General features: G+C 42.0%; 4 protein-coding genes and 1 long non-coding RNA gene across 7 annotated transcripts; 3 read left to right on the top strand and 2 right to left on the bottom strand.

Moving 5' to 3' along the window:
• Positions 1–1,801: 1,801 nt before the first annotated feature.
• On the top strand, positions 1,802–2,341 carry LOC135345916 (uncharacterized). Of its 2 annotated transcripts, none has more exons than XR_010397928.1 (3): positions 1,802–1,876; positions 2,015–2,094; positions 2,153–2,341. It is a non-coding gene; the product is annotated as an uncharacterized LOC135345916 (long non-coding RNA). The 2 variants fall into 2 exon arrangements; XR_010397927.1 differs by having other exon boundaries at positions 1,816–1,946.
• On the bottom strand, positions 2,297–4,516 carry LOC135345911 (TIP41-like protein). The gene is made up of 7 exons (XM_064543363.1): positions 4,264–4,516; positions 3,900–4,079; positions 3,584–3,689; positions 3,291–3,422; positions 2,978–3,073; positions 2,778–2,840; positions 2,297–2,467 (listed from the first exon to the last, which is right to left on the bottom strand). The coding sequence occupies exons 1-7, from the start codon at positions 4,413–4,415 to the stop codon at positions 2,354–2,356; spliced, it is 843 nt and encodes a 280-aa protein (XP_064399433.1). The 5' UTR covers positions 4,416–4,516; the 3' UTR covers positions 2,297–2,353.
• Positions 4,497–8,918, top strand: LOC135345896 (delta-1-pyrroline-5-carboxylate synthase-like). Of its 2 annotated transcripts, none has more exons than XM_064543348.1 (11): positions 4,497–4,863; positions 5,009–5,260; positions 5,344–5,496; positions 5,895–6,113; positions 6,255–6,426; positions 6,558–6,601; positions 6,663–6,980; positions 7,382–7,519; positions 7,622–7,820; positions 7,930–8,238; positions 8,390–8,918. In XM_064543348.1, the coding sequence occupies exons 1-11, from the start codon at positions 4,636–4,638 to the stop codon at positions 8,704–8,706; spliced, it is 2,349 nt and encodes a 782-aa protein (XP_064399418.1). In that variant the 5' UTR covers positions 4,497–4,635; the 3' UTR covers positions 8,707–8,918. The 2 variants fall into 2 exon arrangements, with proteins under 2 accessions (XP_064399418.1, XP_064399417.1); XM_064543347.1 differs by having other exon boundaries at positions 5,344–5,505.
• Positions 8,919–10,859: 1,941 nt separating this feature from the next.
• Positions 10,860–15,589, bottom strand: LOC135345901 (RNA-splicing ligase RtcB homolog). The gene is made up of 17 exons (XM_064543353.1): positions 15,449–15,589; positions 15,302–15,380; positions 15,121–15,188; positions 14,936–15,035; positions 14,176–14,270; positions 13,954–14,015; positions 13,441–13,597; positions 13,083–13,187; positions 12,810–12,864; positions 12,511–12,686; positions 12,182–12,271; positions 11,885–12,030; positions 11,755–11,818; positions 11,559–11,587; positions 11,338–11,428; positions 11,231–11,273; positions 10,860–11,048 (listed from the first exon to the last, which is right to left on the bottom strand). The coding sequence occupies exons 1-17, from the start codon at positions 15,545–15,547 to the stop codon at positions 10,984–10,986; spliced, it is 1,524 nt and encodes a 507-aa protein (XP_064399423.1). The 5' UTR covers positions 15,548–15,589; the 3' UTR covers positions 10,860–10,983.
• A 21-nt stretch (positions 15,590–15,610) lies between these two features.
• On the top strand, positions 15,611–24,719 carry LOC135345910 (calcium/calmodulin-dependent protein kinase type 1-like). Its single transcript, XM_064543362.1, has 9 exons — positions 15,611–15,750; positions 17,618–17,721; positions 20,452–20,583; positions 20,814–20,888; positions 21,755–21,916; positions 23,285–23,470; positions 23,745–23,936; positions 24,134–24,221; positions 24,381–24,719. Exons 2-9 carry the CDS (start codon positions 17,651–17,653, stop codon positions 24,456–24,458), a joined length of 984 nt encoding a protein of 327 aa, XP_064399432.1. The 5' UTR covers positions 15,611–15,750; positions 17,618–17,650; the 3' UTR covers positions 24,459–24,719.
• Positions 24,720–24,795: the final 76 nt, after the last annotated feature.

Genomic DNA, 24,795 nt, shown 5'->3' with positions numbered 1-24,795 from the left:
CTTGGAACCATGGAACTATGGAACCATGGAACGCTTGGAATACTTGGAACTATGGAACCATGGAACGCTTGAAACTACGGAGCCATGGAACTATGGAACCATGGAACGCTTGGAATACTTGGAACCATGGAACCATGGAACTATGGAACCATGGAACGCTTGGAACTATGGAACCATGGAACGCTTGAAACTATGGAACCATGGAACGCTTGGAACCGTGGAACCATGGAACTGTGGAACCATGGAACTATGGAACCATGGAACTGTGGAACCATGGAACGCTTGGAACTGTGAAACCATGGAACCGTGGAACCATGGAACGCTTGCAACCATGGAAGTATGGAACCATGGAACGCTTGCAACCATGGAAGTATGGAACCATGGAACGCTTGGAACCATGGAACTATGGAACGCTTGGAACCATGGAACGGTGGAACCATGGAACGGTGGAACCATGGAACGGTGGAACCATGGAACTGTGGAACCATGGAACTGTGAAACCATGGAACGCTTGGAACCATGGAACTATGGAACCATGGAACCATGGAACGCTTGGAACCATGGGACTATGGAACCATGGAACGGTGGAACCATGGAACGGTGGAACTATGGAACTATGGAACTGTAGGAACTATGGAACCATGGAACTATGGAACTATGGAACCATGGAACTGTGGAACCATGGAACGGTGGAACCATGGAACTGTAGGAACTATGGAACCATGGAACTGTGGAACCATGGAACGGTGGAACCATGGAACTGTAGGAACTATGGAACCATGGAACTGTGGAACCATGGAACTATGGAACCGTGGAACCATGGAACTATGGAACCATGGAAATGTGGAACCATGGAACTGTGGAACCATGGAACTGTAGGAACTATGGAACTATGGAACCGTGGAACCATGGAACTATGGAACCGTGGAACCATGGAACTGTGGAACCATGGAACTGTGGAAGCATGGAAACTGTGGAACCATGGAACCATGGAACTGTAGGAACCATGAAACTGTAGGAACTATGGAACTATGGAACGGTGGAATTATGGAACCGTGGAACCATAGAACCGTGGAACAATGGAACTGTGGAACCATGGAACCGTGGAACCATGGATGTGGAACCATAGAACCATGGAACTGTGGAACCATGGAACTGTGGAACCATGGAACGCTTGGAACCGTGGAACCGTGGAACTATGGAACCGTGGAACCGTGGAACCATGGAACGCTTGGAACCATGGAACTGTGGAACCATGGAACTATGGAACCATGGAACTGTGGAACAATGGAACTGTATAGGAACTATGGAACCATGGAACCATGGAATGGTGGAACCATGGAACTGTGGAATCGTGGAACTATGGAACCGTGGAACCGTGGAACCATAGAACCATGGAAGTGTGGAACCATGGAACCATGGAACCGTGGAACCATGGAACTGTGGAACGGTGGAACCATGGAACTGTGGAACCATGGAACCAGGGAATGCTTGGAACCATGGAACGCTTGGAACCATGGAACTATGGAACCATGGAACCATGGAACGGTGGAAGCATGGAACTGTAGGAACGATGGAACTATGGAACCGTGGAACTGTAGGAACCGTGGAACCATGGAACGGTGGAACCATGGAACTGTGGAAAATCATGGAACTGTGCAACCATCGAACTATAAGAACTACTATAATTATATTGTAGTTTATTGCTGATTCAGCTATATTCGTGAGTCTTATATCAAGTACCAACCGGGCTTCTGCTGGTATCGCAAATCAACTTTTAGGACTTTGTAAGGTGAGAGGTGCGGCTCTGGGTGTGGCTGATTCAGCTAGAGGCTGTAGACTACTGAGGCCTACTTGTGAGTATACAGAAGGCAATGTGAGCATACAGCTGCCTTTGTCCAAAGTTGTCGTATGAAAACCTTAACTTACCACTGATAAATCAGGAGGTAACTAGCTAGAGGCCAATCACATCGATTATGTCGGCGTTAATGTATTAAACCTTTATTTTCTGCAGGTGATGGTAGAAATTCGATCTGCTTTAGCCAGTTCAGTTCAGACCAGTTTGAAACAGCTATCCAAACATTGATTAAAGGGGTAAGTTGTGTGTTTGCCACTTGCCCATGGATGTGATGACCCTTACCTATTACCCCAGGACCTTCCCACTACCAAACAGTCTGGAAACATGCACAGCATGCTGTCAAATGTTACTGGCCATGTTAAGCAACTGTGGGACAAAATGGTTACTAGATAATTTTGTGAGGGACATAAAATTTATCTTTTTCACTTTTTTGCAAAATTTCTATCATGAATATAATTTATACCCGTATAAATATTTTACTTATAGTCCACAAAATTATGTAGTTAAACTTGTAGTCTGTTTAGGAATAGTGATTTTGTGAATAGTGAGTTCCTTGGTGGGTAGAACGCTTCCCAGTTTGTTGGGGTCAGTGAGTAGTGAGGGGTGGACCTGCATGTGAGGAACAGAGATTTCCTTTCGCTGTGTGGATATATAGCATGTGTATGGATCATCGCCTAGCAACCACGATGAATTATCAAGCCAAAAATAAAGGGTGGTGGTGTCAGTGGGGTATGTGGGTCCACATCGATGCCAACTGGACCAACATAAATTTAGCGAAGAGCACTAAACGTGCTAGCATCTTGAAAAACTAAATGCATGAGTATAGCGTGTGATTTTTGGGTGCTTAATCAGCAATGCACAACGAGAAGGTGCAGATTGCAGAATAGCACTAAAGCCGTGGGTATCAGTTTTCGCTTACCTTCAGATCTGCTATCTTTGCTTCCTTACTCGTGTATTCACGGAGGATATGGTCGGTGCCAGCCTAGAGAAGAGAAACACCATGTGACCTGATAACATAACATGCACTTATCCTTTAATAGGAATGTGAAGTGGTGGTGTCAAACTCGCTTCAGGCAGGAAGGACATTACTTATTTTTTTGATCCACAACAAGCATTCACCTGGTGGTAGAAGCGACTCTCATTCATCCTCACTAACACACCGTCCACTCGTAAGAAGAAGCGTGACAGAATAAAAAAACCACTCGCCATCACCCTCTGCAATTCATTGAACAAAAAAACATAACATAACATACGTACATTAATAGCACTTTGCAGGCATGGAAGAGAAAGACTGTACAGTACATAGTTCCGTATCTTTTGACTGGACTTGAAACTGAAGATACGTATGAGTAGGGATTACTGACGGCCCAAATCTAAGAAGCTACAATCAGGTAGGGATTTCAAAGTCTCCGAATGCATCCCTCCAACTCACAATCTTCACACTGAACACAGCTGTCCCATTGTCTGCCAGCTCATCTTCGTACAAGATCACCTCATCGTAGAAGAATATCTGCTCTTGCTGTTTAAGCTGCTCAAAGTCTATACGATCACTGGTGTCAGTCACCTGCGAGTAGACAATTTGCTAAGTGGAATATCTCTAGAGGGCCATGGAATGTCTATAATTGCTAAAGAACTTGTAGCCTATAATGGCCGGGAATAAAGAAAAATCAACAGCGATAATTCCAACAATAGACTGATAGAGTGTATACATATACTCTCTCTCACCTCCAAGTTAGTGGTTCCTTTGCTAGAGAGGGTTCCTTTGTAGTCGGTGGTGTAGGTCCAATCAAACGGTTTCACCACTACTCCAACCTCCTGCAGACCGGTACCTCTATAAAAAGCAGACATGGCAATTATCATTCGGTACATCACGTTGTCAAAACGTTAATTAGCTTTAAGTCTGCCATTGTTTCAGGGTTTGTAGAATCTTTGCAACAGGGCTAAACAGGCACAGCAATAACTTCAGTACCATACTAAGTTTACACATTCCAAATGATGTGGACAATAATCATGACAAGCAAAAAGTGCTAGCAGATGTCACCTTGTTTTGACCCAGTCTTCAGCAGCTGCCACTTTGAGTGGCTCCTCTGTAGAGTTGATGAGCTTGAGGGCATCCAGGGTGATGAAGCTGAGCACACAACCACACTCGTGCTCTAACTCTAGCCGACTCTCTGGGAATACCATCTCTGGAAGCGAGGGGAGATTCAGCTCATGGCCATACCTGAGTTTGTATAGTATCATGATCATGGTAGCAAAATGTACTTTATTTACGAGTTAAAGATGTAACGATTAAGAGATCACATAAACATTTTACCAAGCCGTGAGATTACCGTAACTATACCTAAAACTATACTGCGACATTTATGTTTGCCCACGGCCACGTATGACGACGAGCACCTACGTACCTACACACAGTGCAGAGATCTCCATTATCAGAATCACAGCCATTTTCTCTACCTCTCTCACAGCTTGACCTCAATATGTGGTTCTTAACAACCAGGAACCGCCATGGGCCGGCTTCAAACTCATTTCTACTAGCAGCAGGAGTCCTGGCCATCTTGAACAATGATTTATTTGGTAAATGGTCGTTAACTCAATTCCATGAATCTTCGCAGGTCATGGAAGCCACACAGATGCATGCAAGGACAAAGGCTTTTGTGTTATCATGTTGTGATAAATGCACTGTAGCTAGCTAGCTTGGAAGCTAGAATTCAGTGTGTCTGTATCAAATACTATAAAATATAAAACTTAACTCTTCAGAATAGATAGCAGCAAAAATGTGGAGGCTTCTCACACAGAGCAAGGTAAAGTCATTGCAGACACACATCAGCCTCAAAGCCCCTGTGAGGAGGTATAGTGGACTGAAGACTGAGAGGAAGATTGCAGCAGTAAGGGGAGACCTTGCTAACAGCAGGAGGATTGTTGTCAAGTTGGGATCAGCTGTGATTACTAGGGACGATGAGTGTGGAATTGCCCTAGGGAGACTAGCAAGTATAATTGAGCAGGTCAGGCCTTGGGATTGTTAAACACAATGCCTATATATATCACCACCTATGTATATGTATACGTTGGATTATGGGGTAACATTTTTATTATTTTCTGTGCAGATAGACCTATATAACTCTCATCTGTATGTTGTCTTTGGTACAGGTGTCATGGCTACACAATCGTGGCAAAGATGTGGTAGTAGTGACCAGTGGTGCAGTGGCCATTGGAAAGCAGAGTATGAGACAAGAAAAGCAGTTGTCCCGAAGTGTGAGACACGCACTTCTGAACTCTCGTGAGACCACCTACTCAGAGGGGGAGGACTTGGAACCCAGGGCATGTGCTGCATCAGGGCAGGTCGGACTCATGACGCTCTATGAGACCATGTTTGCCCAGTATGGAATCAGCTGTGCTCAGGTAGTTCTCTAGCTTCTAACGTATATATTTTCGTGACATTGTATTGCTAAATGTGTGGATTACTGGCATATAAACAACCACAGGTACTAATCACCTCCAACGATCTGACCCATGGCAGCAGTCAAAGGAATTTGCTCAACACAATGAATGCCCTTCTGAGCATGAAAGTGGTCCCTGTACTCAATGGCAACGATGTGGTAGCACCTACCCCCCAGATTGGTAGTGACCTGGAAAATGTAAGCGAGGCAAGTGCTCAACTAGTGCACTCAATAGAGAATACTGACCATTCTGTACTCCTAATTATAGCCTAGTGGATTTGACTTAGAAGTTTCCTGTAGTCGTAATACTCTTTGCGTTTGTGAGGAGCTATTATATGCAAGGCTGAAGCTTCCATTGAAATATGATGGTATATAATTTCGAGTCACAGACGGTTAACGAGTGAATCTGTTGTTTACATGCATGTGTTGAGCACATGGGTCATCCATCAGAACAATGGCTTCTATTGTCAAATGCTTGAGCTCCACCCTCACTGCATTGCACAATGCAGACAATGCAGACACTGTTGAGACTACACACAGAGACGTTTGTATAGTATTATTGAGCCACCTACTCAAACACACACAATCATCGACAGGTCCTAAGCATACCAGACAATGACCAGCTGGCGGCTCAGGTTTCCACGGCAATGAATGCAGACCTCCTAGTGCTGTTATCAGATGTGGATGGACTGTACACCGGTCCACCCAGTGACCCCAGCTCACGACTTATTCAGACTTATTACCCTGAGCATGCCAACAACGAGGTCAAGTTTGGAGGCAAGTCCAGAGTGGGCCGAGGAGGAATGGAGTCAAAGGTGTGTTATTATTGTTCATGTTATGATGTACGTAGTACTCATTTTCGACGTAGTCTGGCCTGGAGGCTGTTTCAAATGTTAACGCTACTGTACCTAGACACTATGATAATGTGGAAGTGCTTATTCAATGTTCCCCTATAGTTACAGTCAGCTGTGAGGGCAGTGGAGGGAGAGACAGCTGTTGTCATTGCCAATGGGATGAGACAAGGGGAGACTATTCTGGACATTGTCCAAGGAAAACCTGTCGGCACCTTTATTACGAGGAATGGACACATTGAGTTAGCAACCAGTGGTGCTGTTTTGGCAGATGAAGGTAAAGCTAGGGTATTTAGTTAGTGTGTATGATTATGAAGAGCTAGCATTTGCGCCTACTGTAATATGTAATACATCCTTGTGGCTTATCTGTGACTTTGCATTCTATTGTTACGCACTCTTTCAATACAGCTCGTGATGGAAGCTATGCTCTCCAAGCACTCTCCTCAGACCAGGTGTGTGTGTTTTTAATAAGTGGTGCACATAAGTTAAGTTACTGCTACTTTGTTGTCATAGAGAGCCGCTATTCTTCACCGTCTAGCAGACCTGGTGATGGAGAGAGAGCAGGAAATTATCACTGCCAACCAGAAGGACATCAAAGAAGCCATTGACCTTGCAGATGCTCTCAAATCTCGACTCAAGCTTACTCACGAGAAACTGGAGAGCCTCTCAGATGGACTACAACAGCTGGCTGAGGCAGTTGTCAATGGCGACCACGTTGGTCAAGTGATCAGACGAACACTGGTGGGAAAGGAGCTGGTGTTGGAGCAGCAGAAAGTGCCCATTGGAGTGCTTCTGGTCATCTTTGAGTCCAGGCCAGACTGTCTCATTCAGGTAACCAGCCCTTTTGTATTGTGGTATTTTCTTTATGAAGGCTAGCTTGTGTGTATGGCATACTTGACTCATGCAGGGTTCTATACAGGGGGGGTGGGGGGCAGAGGGACCGAAGCTCCCCAAACAACCTAACTTTCCCCCTCCACTGCAATTTCTTAGAGAGGGTCTACTAAATGGCATTTAAATTGCACTGACATTCTGAGAAGCTAAAAGAAAATGTTGTTTCAGGGGAGGACTTAACTTAATTCATCTCCCCCCCCCCCCCCCCCCCAAATAACTAATCTCTAGATGGAACCCCTGTCATGCATTGGAACCTAAGAGTATATAACTACTTCGGTTCAAGAATTATGGACTTCATATGCGTGTCTTGAGGAGTTATTGAGTACGTGTCTTTTTTACAGGTTGCAGGTCTGTCAGTGGCCACAGCGAATGGTCTCCTCCTCAAGGGTGGTAAAGAGGCCAAGCATAGCAACAGATACCTTCATAGTTTGGTCCAGGAGGCTCTCTCACTGCATGTGCCCAAAGGAGCGGTTGGATTGGTGAGTCATCACATTCCCCTCTAAACGTTACCTAATTTTCACAACTTGCCAGAGAGTGGCCATCACTTCATACATAATAATGTTGTGAAATTAAACCTACAGGTTGACAGCAGAGAGGAAGTGAGTGAGTTGCTCTCGCTACATAACCAAATCGACCTGGTCATCCCAAGGGGAGGAAACAGTCTTGTACGAAGTATCTTGGAGCAGGTGCAGGGCAAGATCCCCGTCCTGGGTCACGCTGACGGAATCTGTCATGTTTACTTGGACAAAGACGCTGATCTCAACAAAGCACTCAATGTTGGTGAGTTGGATTGTAGGCCCAGCTTTGCATACAATGTTTTACCCTCATTGTTAGTTAAGAAAAAGAGAAGTGAGTTGATGGCAATTTATTTTTATCTTTACCTCTGCAGTGGTGGACTCCAAATGTGACTACCCTGCCGCGTGCAATGCCGTGGAGACCATCCTACTACACAAGAGTCTCCTCAACTCCTCCATCTTCCAGTCGGTGATAGCCGCCCTGAAAGAGAGAGGTGTTGTCATCCATCCTGGCCCTTCACTGAGCTCCACCCTCCCCTTCCACTCGGGACCAGTGCCCTCACTGCACGTTGAGTACGGGGGGCTAGAGTGCAACTTGGAGGTGGTGGACTCTTTGTCTGATGCAGTACAGCATATCAACACTTATGGCAGCTCACACACTGATGCCATTGTCACAGAAAATGGTGAGAATGATTGACCATCTAACATACAAAATCAGGTTAACCCCCCCTTGTGCGTGAAATAATAACACACGTTACAAGGAGTGCATGAATACCTGATGTTACGTACTTGGTTTTATGTATCAATTAATTTAAAATGTGACCTCTTCCCTAGATGCCACAGCTGATGAGTTTCTCCGATGTGTGGACAGTGCGTGTGTGTTTCACAATGCCAGTACCAGGTTTGCCGATGGCTATCGATTTGGACTGGGGGCTGAGGTGGGAATCAGCACCGGGCGTATCCACGCTAGAGGACCGGTGGGTATTGAAGGACTTCTCACAACAAAATGGCTACTGAGAGGTGAAGGACATGCAGTGACAGACTTTGGCCAAGACGGCTCTTGTGTGTACATACATCAGCAGCTGGCTACCGACAAGAGCAAGCCAGTCCATTCTGAAACTGAAGATCATTCTAACACATTGGCCAATTAGATCAAATGAGCGTATTTTTTATTTTGTTGTCATATTTTTGTACACTCATTAATTCACATGGATTCAATCCCCTCATTTAATAATTAGTTTTACATAATCATGTTGTATATAGAGAACTGAGTGCATAATTATTATACATGTATACAACATGATATTTAATGTGTGATGCCATAAATTAAGTGAGGATAAAAAAAAAAGTTGGAATTATACAACCATTTTAATACCATCATGTTTTTGGACCTTGAATTTTCTTCATTTCACGTTGCAAGTTCTGTAAAAAGTTCTTGGTCACTCTGCCAGTCGATATACCTGCATAGGAGGCACAGCATGCAGCTAGCTACGAGTCAGATATCATGTACATTGTATGCATGGTTGGTAGCCATTGAACCATATCATGCCAGAAACTTAGCCTCGTTCCCAGGTAAATTTTGTTTAATATATAGAACGAAGTTGAAAAATACGACCTGATATTGATTGTATCTGGGCGTGGCAGAAATCAGAAACAGATTCTTCACATTTTGTTTCCTGTCATATTTCCCCGTATAAGTTTAATATCGTAATTTAGCTCTGTGTATGCTCTCAAGCACTAAAATCTCTAGCCATAGATTATCTAGCTAGCTAGCTATGGCAAGTTTAAGTTGTTCAGATTGACGTATACATTGTCTTGCGGAAACAAGAAGGCCTCCTTCTCATTGCAAAACAGGCCCAGGCTCTCAAGCTCCTGTCAGAAGGAAGAAACGTCTTTGTCTGGTTTTCAACATGGTATGGCAAGTTTCTTGCTATCAATTACTGCCTTTTGTGATGGACTACAAGCTAATAGAGCTAATAAACCAACACTGCTGGCCCTTGTCGACAGGTGTGTTGTTCTAGCAAAATCTCTTTGCTTTTGTTTTTTGGTTCCTAACCACGCCCAGATACAATCAATACCACCAGGCCTAGTTGGTGACCTAGCGTTATTTTAGAGGCAACTCGGCTGGAAAGTGTGTTATATTATAGGAGGTGACAAAGACATTCATTCGATCTTGAACCTAGACAATTATGGCCATGAAATACAGTAGAGTATCTCAATTCAGCTCTCTGAATTACGGTCACCTCGATATACTAGCTGGTCGTTTCGTTTGGCACAGATTGCTAGCTAGATCATTACTACACAAAACTCGCTGCGGCCACCTCGCTATTCTGTTCTGATCTTTCCAAACTAGTTTTTTTATACTTATAATGCGGCCGGATATACGTTTTGGGTGTTGTTTGGCAAAGAAAATTGGAAGAGAGAGCGCAATTATAATGATTTTTATCCTCGAGACGAAACAGAACCGCTAAATTAACCATTGGATTTGAGGTAGGACCGTGAATGAGCTGGGGCCACTTTCTAAAATGCAGCCACCTCGCTAACGCGGCCAAACTGTACTGTCCCAAGGATTAACGAGAGTCTACTTTGAAACTCAATCCGCAAATATAAAATCCGTGAAACAGTTGGTCCTTAAGAAAATGTGGCGCTATACGGAAGTAAAGGTAACTATTAGAATATACAGCTGTCATCACTCACTGTGCATGTGTGTGCCAGTCATATCAGAGAGTTTGGTCCACTGGTAGATGGTCAGTTGAGCCAGTCTCCTGAACAGGTAGGACTCAGCCAGTCGCCTCTCACCAACCTCATTCATGAACTTCCTGAAACCATTATTATAATTGCATCTATGCTTTTATTATCAACTACATTGTATATACTTCGAAAAAACTGCAAAAATCGTCTGATTTAAAACGCTAATTGACAAGAAGTAAAATAATGTTGGCACTATTTAAATTAATATTAAAATGAGTGGCACTTTTTCTCTTTTTCTTAAAATTTGAGATTTTTATTTATAATTAAAAGTATTAAGTGTGTACATATCTCTACATGGGGTATATATATAGACTACAACAGATATATCTACCTCAGAACCTGTAATAATACAATCAGCATAAAAAGGGAAAACACAGATACCACCATGGCCGGCCATGCCTAGCTACATAGCTAACATAGGCTATGTCATAGCCTAGCTATAGTTTATGTAACTGCATTCACACTCACATAAAGAAAAACCTCAGTCCAGTTCCAAGAGGCATCACTAGTATAAGTTATCTACTAGCTGGGTTATTAAATCATGTGCTCAGAGTCAATATCCAAGAACATCATTTTTATAAATAAACGTTTGTGCACAGTCAGCAATAGTCAGCAATCAACAAAGTGGCGTAAAAACACAGAAATCAACAATAAACAGAGTCATGCATGATGATTCATCAACCCTTGATCACTGCGATAGGTCTCAACTTAATTGCTTTCTTGCTGATTCCAGCTGCATGACCTGTGTGAGTAAACGTACAATTGGCAATGAATTATTATTTAAAATAGGTGATCGTAATACAATATCGTATGCATCCTCTGACGAAGGAACTAATTTTGTATTCTCTGTATGAGTATTCTTTGTATGACATTAAGGTGAATCAAGCAACTGGTTTCATAATCTAAACTAGTTCACAAACTTACAAGTATCGACAACATCTGTGACATTCTTGTAAGATTGAGGTGCCTGCATGTACAATTATATGAAAGGGGTAAAGTTCGAATATATCCGGAAATATCAGGACACACACCTCTTCCATGACAAGCTTGGGTGAGGCCACTCGAATAGCAATACCCTTCTCAGACAGGGCGTCCAATACCTCCTGGTAATCTATAGTACGTCTACAAAGAAGGGGCGGGACACCAACGTAAGTAATCATGCTGCTAATGGTGACGATAATAAACACTGACTTAGGAAGATCCTCCTTAGTATACCCAATGGGCCCATTATTACATACATTATTATGTATACCTTGACTTTGCTCTTGACAAGGCACGACCCTGTAAGGAAGGAAAGTACGTATAGTCAAAATCACCTCACCATGCCATCATAAACTCCTGATGCCATACAGTATAATGGTACTACATGTACATGTATATATGTAGTAGCACCAACAATGTGGTCGGGGGAATTGACACACAACAAACGATAATTTGTATACACTCACAGCTCCGTGACAGGTGGACCCAAATGTTTCGGTGAAGCCTTTCGATGTGCCAGTCAGCACATAACTGTAGGGGAGCAGGTTGCAGATAAGTACTGCTAAATAAAGTGTCAAATGCACTACATTTTTTTACCTGCAAGTTCCCATGGTCCCCCCAATGAGCACGGGCTGTCCTGTGAGCTGATAGTCAACTGGTATGAGGGGGTGGTGAGGGGGGAAGGCTCGGGTCGATCCCTTACGATGAACTAGCAGTGTACGCTCTCTACCATCCACCACGTGACAAGTAGTCAAGGGAACAACAAGACATATTCACTTAGGCATGCATGTTAGACAACAAAGGAAAGGAAATATTTACAGAGACACTCAGAGTGTAACATTTCCTCGTGTAAGTACAATACTAAAAATTTGTATATGCAAGTTTGGATATGTGCTCCTCCACTTTGGCGATGTTGTGAGACACATCGTAGACAATGTGCATGTCCAGATCATCAGGGGTGGAATTAAATGCCTTGGCAAATGCCTGCAGTGGGTATAACATTGGAGTATCCATTTTGAAGCATTTTCACTATTAGAATTACCATAATTATAAATAGCCACACAATTCAAATGCCGAGCCCTAGATTGTGGTACACACATGTGCTAAAGTTCCATTTATGTTTTACATGTAATTGTCAGTGAATTACCCTTGAATTTGGGGCAGAGAGAGAAACCTAGTCAAATTTTTAGGCTTGATTGAATGCTCATAATGACAGTCTGTACCTGTCTTGTGAGAAAGGTCATGCTGGACCTGTTGACCCAAGCATAGTTGGCAGCTGCGGCCATGCCCTTGAGGTAGTTTTGGCCCTCACGAGAGGAGATGTGGGCACAGGCCAGCTGACGATCGTTGACATGGATCTTGTCTCGTGACATGGCCTTCTCCATCTCAACTAGAGCATCTGAGGGAGGGGTTACGGTAAGGTTAATGACTTACAAGCTTGTGTGAATTGTTGATGACTGAAATATTAGTTAGGTGACTAGTTCTAATTTTGCTAGGACAGTGAAATATAGGTAGCACTCACCAGTGGCCACCTGATGTCCCAGTCCTCTACTGCCACTGTGAATCATTACACATACCTGCACAGAAAAAGAACAAATAATAGACACTCTGTTAGAGTCAGCTCACATACGTAGCTGAAAATCTAAAGCACAACGACTTGATCTACTTGTGAAAAGCTCAAAGTACAGTGTACCATTGAACATTCAGTATGCTTGGGAGTTTGTTCTTAGCTAAAGACATTATATTAAACAACTGATGACTACAGGAGCAGACAGGGATTTACGGCAACCCTCACCTGCCCTTTACTCTCCACACCCATCTTGGCAGCTGCCAGCTTATCGTAGATCTCGTCCACCACCTGGATCTCAGCGTAGTGGTTGCCGGCACCCAACGTGCCCAGCTACAATGGACACACAGACTATGGTGATAAAATGAAACCACACAGATCAGGAATGAGTATCTCTTAGATCTATAGAAAGTATGGACATGTACATAATTATAATATTATTATCACCATAGTTATGTACACACCAACTACATGTACATGCAAGAAACTAACAACCCTTCCAGTACATATGGGCACCACACTCACATGAAACGTTCTGGTAAGTTACAACCAACCTAACTTGAGTACAACCCCATGTAGTACTGACCTGTGGCAGTCCCCTCTTCTTGGCCCTCGTGGAGACCTTGGAGGGGTCGGCCTGGAGCATACGGCCATACTCCTCACAGTGCTCCTTGTCCTCTGCCCACGCATAGCCCTCCCTTAGGGACCAGTCCATACCCATCTCAAGGGCATCCTCTAGGTCCCTGTAGCGGGCGTACAATACTGTACTCGAGCAGTACAGAGTTGCATACATGTATATGAATGGTGAGTGGATGCACAAGTAATACACTGACGACAATAATTATGCGTACGTGCATGTATGCTGTCTGCAATCACAGTGAATGTCATTGTAATGAGGCAGCTTTATTTTGTTCCAGGAAGCATTCAACAAACAAACTCCTTTCCAAATCTATTGTACAGTACATGTATGGGTGCTAACCTCCCTAAAAACTGTATAACCATAAATATACACTTTGTGTACTCTACTAGTAATACAGTGTGCCCTTGGCGTACATGTACATTGAGGCATAATAAGGAGCAAACACACACGGTTGCTTACTTGGCGTTCATTGGAATGACTCCCTTGGAACCCACTCCCACGGGGATGTGATCAAACAGTGACTGCAGGGAAGCAAAACAGTGTGACAACTTTAGCTAGACGACCTGGAGGTTGAAATACTAACATTACTCAGGAGGCTTGATACCCATTAATTAGGAGGAGGCAAACACATTACTATCCTAGGTCATCGTCGCATGTATGAGCCCCCTCCACACAGCCCACCTGTGCCAGCTGCTCTTTGATAGGCTGGACGTCCTTCTCAAACAGATTGGTCCTCACCAGACGCACTCCACAGTTGATGTCAAAACCAACACCGCCTGCAAGCCAAAAAAGTGTTACTGACATTGGTACAACAGTTTCAAAATTATTGGTAGGGATGCACATAGCTACTATGAAATCACCTCGGGTGCTGATGCTTCGGTGGAGGCACCAAACATGAAGCTACTAGATCTTGCTACATATATATTGGTGCAAAAAGTGGGAAATAATCGACCAATTAAAATCCAAGAAAACATGACTAGAAGCCTATAGAAACTCTTACTTGCTCTTTATTGATCCTTGAGCAGCTGTACAAACAGACACACACACACAAACACACTACCGTATGCCTCGCTTGCGCATGCGCACCGAGGCATAACTACCACAACACAGCTAAACATACATTTATTAATTATTATAGCTACATGTACAGCAGCAATATACTGAAAAACAGCATGAAAAATAACCTTTATAAAGTAAAAGCTCACATCCATCGTCCCAATATTATAGCTACATGTACAGCAGCAATATACTGAAAAACAGCATGAAAAATAACCTTTATAAAGTGAAAGCTCACATCCATCGTCCCAAACTCAGGAAAGTAACTAAAAGCAATTCATCATTGGCACTATTACCATACTAATGCTTTACAGCTACATGTAAGATTTATTTTCTTAGCTTGCCACAATTGTGATAAATTTGGGGGGAGGAGCACACACTGTACCTGGAGAAACCACTGCTTGGGGGTCGTTGACATCGAAGGCAGCCATGTTACCAATGGCAAACCCATAGCCAGAGTGGACATCAGGAAGACCAACTGAGTGCTGTATAGATTTTGTGTGGGTATGTAAACACACAGGGTCTTACAACGTACTTACATGCAACTAAAGGAGCTGCACCAAAGCTTACCCCGACAATTCCTGGTAGAGCTGCAACATTGGCAATCTGTTTGACAGCTGGTAAGAAACCCCCAACACCTGAGAAACAATCGATCTCTATGAGCTCACTTCCACCTTGCTAAAGCTTTCCCAAAAGAAGGGCGGCTGATTCATGAGACTAGCTAGAGTTTATGCATACACAGAAATGCAACCTTGTGATGCGGAATGATGCTTTAATTCATCGTACATCAAGTTCTTGAGGAAATCATTCACATAAAACAGCCCCTCAACCTAAAAATGTAGATGTGGTGCAATACATGTGACGTCGTTCGACCTTTACCATGGACTTGTTGCTTTACCTTCATATTGGGGACAAATCCTTTCTTTATCCTGTAGCTGCAGTCTGATACCTTCTCCAAATACGAGCACTCTTCTGCGTATGTCCTAACTGTAGCCATACCTATAGTACCTCACCAAGAAGCTGTCCTTCTCTTGATCTTTGTTTGTACACCTCCGTATACAATCTCCGTTCTTAATATATTTGCTTCGTAATCTCCGCATGAAACAGTTTCTCACTTCCTTTCCTTCTGAGCAGCTAGAAGACACTATTGCACTTGCCTGAGGGTCTCAAGACAGTGGGAGAGTGTTTAAGGGAAGAAAAGTAAGTTGTCTTGTTTGTGGATGTCTGCTAAGTTGCATGACTTAGACATAATTATATTTTACAAGTAAAATAAGGCAGAGTTAGAAAGATTGCTGAACTTCTGAACTTCTATTAGAAGTTCAGCTATTATCTAAAGCCTTTTACCCACTGATCTGTTAGCCATAGGGCTTCTAGCCTGTAAGTAGGATGCTGTGATGTGTGTGTTTAAGATATACATTTGGGTGAGAGGAATTGTGTCAACTGTTCATGTTGTGTTTACTAGCTCAAACGGAAAATACAATGGTTGGCATCTGATGTTCATTCAAGACAGAAATTCTAGTCAAATTAATGGTAGATCTTTGATGCCTTGCGTTACGCATGATACTTGTTTGTGTGTGTGTGTGTGTGTGTGACGCGCATGTGTACTTGTGTGTGTGTGTGTGTGTGTGTGTGTGTTGGGGGAGCAGTCTGTGTGTGTGTGTTGGGAGAAGAAGGGAGAGGGGGGGGGGGGGGAGGGAAGTCACAGCTCAGTAGTGAGCCAGTGCATGAAGATAGGTTACACTGAGTTCACTGTTTACACCCATGGTTGTTAGCACTTGAGTCCCTAATGAGTGCAGTATAGAAAGGGATGTGTTTTGCTTAGTGTTTGTACTAGTACATGTACATGTATGTCCTCAACATAGCAACAGGATCTGAGCCTTCATTCTTATACACTACTTGAGTCCCTAATGAGAATAGGGTTAACCGAGTGTAGTAAAGGAATTTGCTTGGCTTGCCTTTGCTCAGTGTTTGCGTTAGGTAGTACAGTTACGTAATATTACGTCAACGGGACCTGATCCTTCATCCTTACACACTAGCATGTGCACGAGGAATGCACAGCAAACAATTCTTTGGCCTAACTTCCAGTGAGCTAATCAAAGCTTCAATCAGACTGTCGTGGTGGTGTCACCTCTCTAGTTGGGTATGAAATTCTGTAAAATAATACATGTACCTCACTGTTGAGTAAGTACTAGTGTTTGTTGTGTAATAATGAATGGAATAGTTTTGCTGGTCTTGTGCTGACAGAATCTGACTTGACTTACAGACACTTGAGAACTCCTTAGAATACATGGCTGTACAATTGCCTCAATTAATTAACTCAGGAATTTCTTGTTGTTACTTCTACAGTAAATCCCATCTCCTGTTTTCTTTGACTACCTTGTCAAAATAATCATTTAGCATGGCTTGTGTAGAGCCCACCAGGAAGGGAATTTATGTTCTGTGGGAGTTGATTAATTATTCCTGGAAATTATTCAATGAAACAGTTTTATTCTGTTTAATATGTTTTATACACTAAATACCATTCACTTCCTTCACGCAATTTCCTGCATTTCAAAGCTTGATTGGAGAGATGTTTGTTTTGTCTGTTGTTAACGATGTTGAGGTAACCAATAGTGTGATGGCAATGAGAGCAATGGGTTAGCAAGTATTGTCTGTCCAATATGTATGTACATGCCTCTGCTTGATTGAGGTGACCAACAGTGTGTCTTTCCAATATCCATGTACATGCCTCTACTTGATTGAGGTGACCAACTGTGTGTCTTTCCAATATCCATGTACATGCCTCTACTTGATTGAGGTGATCAACAGTGTGTCTTTCCAATATCCATGTACATGCTTCTACTTGCTTGAGGTGACCAACTGTGTGTCTTTCCAATATCCATGTACAGTACATGCTTCTACTTGATTGAGGTGCCAACAGTGTGATTGCAGTATCTTAGCAAGTATTGTCTTTCCATCCAATATCAGGAGCTCTGAGCTGTTAATAAATGATAATGTTTGATAGGTTGTTGCCACCTTTTTTGTCCCACGAAACTTTCCCAACTTTCTGTTTTTCTTTCTTATCCAGATCGTGGAACTATAATTATAAAGAAACAGTACAATGCCCTTTGGGATGAGTAAACACGACAGCAGAGTCACTGCCAAGTACACCCTTAAAGAAGAGCTGGGAAAGTAAGTTGCAACCTGTATAGCTTTGTACATTCTACTTATTGCATGGTTTTAGTGATAGCCTATAATTACAATGTACCGTATCGAAACAGAGGAGGTACGACACAAGTACCTCGATTAGGCTTGGTCATGTGCAAAATTTAACAAGTAAAGTCATTTTGCATGAGACCAAATATCTCGATTTTAGTCTAATCGATATACTAGTGAGAATTATAATTTTTTTCTTCTAGCTGACATTTGTCAGACCATGCTGCAAATGATCGGTCATTGACTTCATAAGCTAGGTCAACATGCATCTCAAAAATGACAACTGTAAATTATGAAAACCATTTGTTAGGTATAAATGTTGATTTGTGTTCAATTTCTAGCTCTGCATGACTACACCATCCAGTTATGTCACTGATCGATTTCTGTTTATTGTTTAATTGGCACAAATATAATATTATTGTAGTTTCAACATTCCCTTCAAGGAGATCTGAGACTGCCACTGCTTGAAGGCAGTCACTGTTACTTCTCTTTCTCTTTGTACTAGCACAAAAATAAGTTCAAGTCCTTCAACATTCACTTCAAGGAGATCTAAGACTGCCACTGCTTTGTAGGTAGTCACTTTACTTTTCTTTCTCTTTGTACTAGCACTAAAAGAGCTACAGTAGCACTGCTTCAAACCAGTAGCCTTATACTAATAACTGTTAAATGGTTAACTTCTCTTACACGTGGCAGATTAATTTATATTCTATATAGTGCACAGTGGCGTAGCCAGGGAGTGGCGAAGGGGGCAAATGCCCCCCCTTTTTCTGGATCTCTACTACTCAGCTCAGGTTAGTGTAGCTGATTATCTTGCTGAGCACTCCCTTTCTTCTGAATCTTGCTGCAGTTAGCTAGCTAGTAGGCAAGCAAAACGATTTAGTCTCTAAACTGTGAGCTATTCTGGTCTTAATCTATAGACAAATCTTTTTCTTTGTTAAACTAGCTTCTTCTATGCAAATAAAACATCAGGCCACACCCAACTAGACAATTATGGCGTTATAATTAAGAGGCGTGGCTTCCTGTCAAAATTTCGGCACTGCGCGGCTGGTAGATTTTGCATGCCCCCTATTCCAAAAAATCCTGGCCACGCTCCTGGTGCGCATGCTCTTTAGCTAGCCAGCTCAACATATTTGGCCGGTCAATAGTGTCCGCTCAAGCTGATGGTGGGCCTGTCATTCGAGCCATTTGGTCGGTTTTTGACCAATGACCGACTGTTATAATCCTCACTGTATACTCGTGTCATATCTCCCCTGGTATCGAAATGATTTGGTAAAAGTCACATTTCAGAAAAATGCTGGGGGAAAGCCGGATATCCGTGTGCTCAGGCACACGGGCATCTAGAGGGGGAGTCTGGGGACATGCTCCCCCAGGAATTTTTTGGTTTTTAGACTGTCTGATATCGCATCTGGTGCATTCTTAGGAACTGAAGTGTCAGTGTTAGAGTTAGGGTTTTATAAAGTACAACTGCAAAACACAGTTTTGTAAAAATGCGAGCCTGAGCGACAACGAACTTAATGAAAATTGCTCTGGATTTGCCCCCTTTACTTACAGATAGAGGACATTGTGGACATATGGAACAGAAAGAGTAGAAGTTCATCCTGTGATTTACTACCGTAGAAACTGGATTTTATTAGCGCATGCGCTCATGGGGTCAATAGCAGAGCTCTATATACGCTTATATTCGAGAATGCGCCTATAATGCAGTCATTTTCGAGTCTCACTCAGTAACCGGATGTCTCTGTGATGAGAGCTGACTAATAAGCTGGCTAGAAAGTGAGCAAGCAAGGCAAGCAGGCAACCTTAACTGGATCTATATCATAATTATGTTACAGTTCATTTTACAGTTCATTTTACAATATTTAAATATAAAAACATTCATATAAGGAACTGGCCTCATCTACATGTATGTCTCACATTCTCTCAGCATGATCAGACAAGGTAACAGCATGCCCAGAGAGTCCTTCCAGGTGGATGTCACCAGATACCATGCACTGCACAAGCTAGCTAGCTCACAGATAAACAAAATTAGCTCTAAATTTTCAAATATCCTTATAATAATTGGAAAAGCGCTTCAATTTGAGTACAAACACCTGCAGCTGAGCATGCGCTTAAAATAAAGATACTCTTTTAGTCGAGTAAGCGCTAATAATCCAGTTTCTACAGTATTGTTGTTATGTTAAGACAAGATCTTTGCTTAGTTGGTGTGTCGTAGGCCGTAACACAGTGTGTTATGGCCTAATCCCAGGGCCCCCCCCCCCCCCCCGTATGAAGCCCTGAATCTATTACGGTATTGTAGCGGGTTATTTTCGTATGGTGTAAATTTTTGTATATTTCGTATTGTAGAGCATCATACGAAAATGAAATTATTCTACCGCAATAGGTTCAACATCACTACCCTAAGCTGTACAAATATTTGAAATGGGTAGTTCATATGAAAATGTGCGCCAGCGAACTATACGGTATAATTATGTTTGCGACACTATTATAATTTTTAGGACAAAAAAAAAACAATTTTGGCATACCAGAGGATCAAATACAAGTGAGCTTTCTGAATCACTTTTCTTGGTAAATCGTTTGTAAACTTGAAACTACTGTAAGCAAAATTAATAGTGCCCTACATGTATTTGTCACACCTTAGTTTGCCGATCAGTACCAACTTTCTGAGAAGTAAACCCTCTTGGGTAATCTATGGTTGTGTTTGTGTAGGGGCGCCTTCTCAATAGTGTACAAGGCTAGAGAGAAGTCCAGCAGCAAGGAATATGCTATCAAGGTCATTCGTAAGGATGCTCTCAAGGGGAAGGAGGAGGCACTACAAATGGAGATCGATGTACTGCGAAAGTAAGTTGTTGTGTTTTTTATTATACTCCAACCTGCAGCAAAGTTAGCTTCAGAAGCAGTGATTATATAGCTTTTGTTATGTGTTGTATTGTATTAACCTGACCATTGTACGATTGGTGTGTGGTTTAGACTGCATACACTTGTATGACAGGGAGTGTATAGTGGCTATTCATGACTACACATGGCAGACTTTCAGCTGCTGTGATAATTGCATTGTCTTCACCTTTCAGAGTAAAACACACAAACATTGTGTATCTGATGGAGGTCTTTGACAGCAAGTCGAAACTTTATCTGGTCATGGAATTGTGAGTCAGTTATTGAATTTAAAAGCTATCAATTACCTACTGGCACAGTGTCATCATTGTACTTTGACCCATACCGTATTACTAAAATGTTTGTGATAAGCGAATTTTGCGAGTGTTGATCAATAGAATCGCAAAAACACTGGTATGACACACGATCCTTGCCAGAACGCAATAGTTAGATCGCTAAGTGGCACTTTTTCTGCTTATTTGTCTTAATCGCAAAGGTTTTTCATGCTCAAATATTTAGTAATACATTTTGATTTGTTATGAAACTGGTCTTATAAAAATAATGAAGTGCTGATGCCTCAGTGGATGTGTCAAAGCTAAATAACATAAGCTGTTGCTAGCTAATACCCACAGCACTGATGATGAACATTTTTGCATTAGCATACAGGCTAATCTGTAATCACACAGAAACTCAATAGTGGGAAATGATTGACATGATTGATGCTAAAAATGATGCCAAAAGTACAAAGTCTAAAATTAATGGCTGCTTCAGTACGAGCCTTGCAGCTCTCTTCTCACTCTTGCAGCTAAGTAGCTAGAGTAGCAACACTCTATGGAAAAGTTTTGCTACGCACTCTTCTGAAAAGGCTGCAATGGCATTCCAAATAAGCAAAACTAGGCATAACTCGAGGACCAAGCATTATTTTGCAAATCCACGAATTAAATCCAAGAAAACATGACTACAGTAGTCATGTTTTCTTGTATAGTACATGTAGAAGCGTACAGAAACTCTTAGTTGATTCTTGAGCAGCTGTAGTTGTCTACACACACAGACACACACTACCGTATACCTCATGCGCATCGAGGCATAAGAATTGTGGATCAATTATGATATCATATTCTGTCCTCCAAACACACAGAGTGACTGGTGGAGAGTTGTTTGACAGAATCATTGCCAAGGGGAGCTATACTGAGAGTGATGCTAGCAGCCTGATTGGACAGGTCCTGGACGCTATAGACTACCTCCACTCCCAGGGCATTGTGCACAGGGACCTCAAGCCTGAGAACCTACTCTATTACAGGTACAATCTGTCAGCACCAACTACTACGTACACTCCCCTAAATCAAGACTTATTATTAGTGGCTCTTTAATCTTGTTTCGTAGGCTAAGCGTATACTAAATCACGCTTTAAATCACGCTTTAATACAACCAGCGTGAATATCACCGATCTTGGATTCACTGCTGGGTTAGTGTAAAAGCTGGAATGTGGAATATGGAACGGAATATGGAACGGAATATGGAGTAACAATAATAAGAGAGCTGCTGATGTTGCTCCGTATTTTTTTTAGTGTAGTATGATTAAATACTTGTAAAAAGTGTTACAGAAGCCTTTTATAGCTAATTTTGTGAAGAGTAAAAAAAAAAGTAGACTACTCAGTAGCAACATTAAACTCTCAACAAAGAAACTGTTTCTCATTACTTCTCATTACCACTGTTCAACAGTGTGTGCAAGTTGTTGATCCTCTTTCCAATAACATAGTTATGATGATTACAGCAGCTGCATACTATCTTTTGGATTAATTGAGCATGTGATTTGCAATGGATATTCAAGTCAATATTTCAAGTGCAAGTATTTTTATAGCTTAATCAAATAGAGTAGATTTTAAGCTTCAAAATGATACCAAGATGGCCTAGCTCATTGAGAATTAATTTCTCCATTATAAAAGATAGTCAGTCTGTAAGAGAAATCTTTGCAGGCGTGCAGACAGAAGAAAGGTATAGCTTTGGAGTGTCATAGCTATGCACTTCACACTCCACCTTGTTTTGGGTACAGCATAATTACTTCGCTAAGGCTAGACAGTATGTGTAATTTGTATAATCTTATATCTCAAATAATGTTTAATGTTGCTACTGAGTAGTCTACTTTTTTACTCCTGATAAAATTAGCTTTGTATCTATAAAAGACTTCTGTAACACTTTTTACAAGTATTCATACTACACTAAAAAAAAATACAGAGCAACATCAGCAGCTTTTTTATTGTCATTCCATATTTCGTTCCATATTCCATTTCATTATGCATTCCAGCTTTTACACTAACCCTTCACTGCTTGGGTCAGCCTACTGTCTTACTCTAGCCGTCTAGACTGAACAGAACAGTTCCTACTCATAAGTGTGTGTCCATGTCCTCAAACCAGACACTGCTCTTGTTAGCGAGAAAATAGTGATTCCTACAGTTAGTTCGTTTTTAGTCTGCACTACATGGGTACTGCGTGTATGTTCCCTGCAGAATACAAGTAGTTGTAGGATGTACATGTACATGTACGTAGCATTGTTATTTACCCTGACTGTAAACAAAGAGCAATGTAGTAATGAAGTACATATAAAAGCCATTCCAATTATCGATTTCACAATCAAAGTGTTTTCACTGCACTCCCTCTCTTTGTGCAGCCCTGATGATGACTCCAAGATAATGATCAGTGACTTTGGTCTCTCCAAGATGGCAGATGACAGTGACATTGACCAGCTGGGCACGGCGTGTGGCACTCCAGGCTATGTGGCACCAGAAGTGCTTCGTAGGAGGCCCTACGGAAAGGCTGTCGACTGCTGGTCTATCGGTGTCATTGCTTACATCTTGTGAGTGTCATTTGTAATAAATGTATACGTGTACATGACACCGATGCTAATCACCCCCTTAATATTGGAAACATTTCTCCCACTTGGGCCCTTCTGGTGTACGTAGGGAAACTGTCACAATTACTGTAATTACATGAGGTAATAGTTATTGGTAATAGTTATTGGTTCATCTCACCTTCTTCACGTGCTTCGACAACAATAAAAACCTTATACGTATTTATGTACAATGTGTGTACTTTTTATAGTCACTTGGTATCGTCTTGTCCCCCTCCAGATTGTGTGGGTACCCTCCATTCTATCACGAGAATGATGCGGAGCTGTTTCAGCAGATCATGAGAGGCGACTACGAGTTTGACTCTCCTTACTGGGACGATATCTCCTCCTCAGCTAAAGATTTCATCAAGCATCTTATGGAGATTGACGCTCAGAATAGATACACTTGTCGCCAAGCCATTGAGCACCCTTGGTAAGCAGGCTGATACGAGGCTGGGGATACAAATGGTTCAGCCCCTCATTAGGCCATGTGTTGTGTTATACACGGAAACCAATTAGCATTTCCTTCTACACTGTTTGTAAATATTGATTATTTTCAGTATATCAGTCTGATATTTTATTTGGGGTCCCTGTTTGCTCAATTATATATATGATAACTTTTCGATTCAGGATATCTGGTGGTGTTGCTCCCACAAAGAATATCCATGGATCTGTTAGTGAGCAAATTAAGAAGAATGCAGCCAAACTCAAATGGAAGGTGAGCTTTTCCTTTTTGTTGAAGAGTAGCTATAATGAAATAGAACAATAGGCAACTTCAAGGGACCAGACCCTTGACCTCTGATCAATTTTATATTGTGTTCTCTACATTCATATTCAAAACAGCATGATGTCACATTAATGTCCTTCTCTCTTGCAGAAAGTTGCAATTGCTGCTCGTGCCATTCAGATGATGCAGCTGGGTCCCAAATCCACAGAGGAAGCCGCCGCCCCCTAGCTCTGCTCAACTCTGTGTAGTTTTTATTGAGACTAGCAGCCATAATTGTACGTATATCTATGGGGCTATTTTTCTGCTGTGCACTATAATATACCTATGTAGTTCTTAATTTTATACATGCATGATAATCAAAGCACTATTATAAAATAGCTAAGTTTTGTTTTGTCTCATAGACATTCTTTTCCCCCATCTTTCGGTCTGTAATTTTTGTCATTGAGTAATAACATTCTTAATGGTCTATATGTCCTTCATTAAACGTGACCCTATTGACCCTGGCGTTCCTCCTCTGGTCTGTCATTTGTGTTCAATGGCTTTGTCGATCTGGGAGGGGCAACCA

This window comes from Halichondria panicea, chromosome 13, assembly GCF_963675165.1.
Source record: "Halichondria panicea chromosome 13, odHalPani1.1, whole genome shotgun sequence".
Classification (NCBI taxonomy): domain Eukaryota; kingdom Metazoa; phylum Porifera; class Demospongiae; order Suberitida; family Halichondriidae; genus Halichondria; species Halichondria panicea.
The sequence above is the reverse complement of the archived record's forward strand: the minus strand, read 5'-3'. Positions and strand labels throughout refer to the sequence as shown.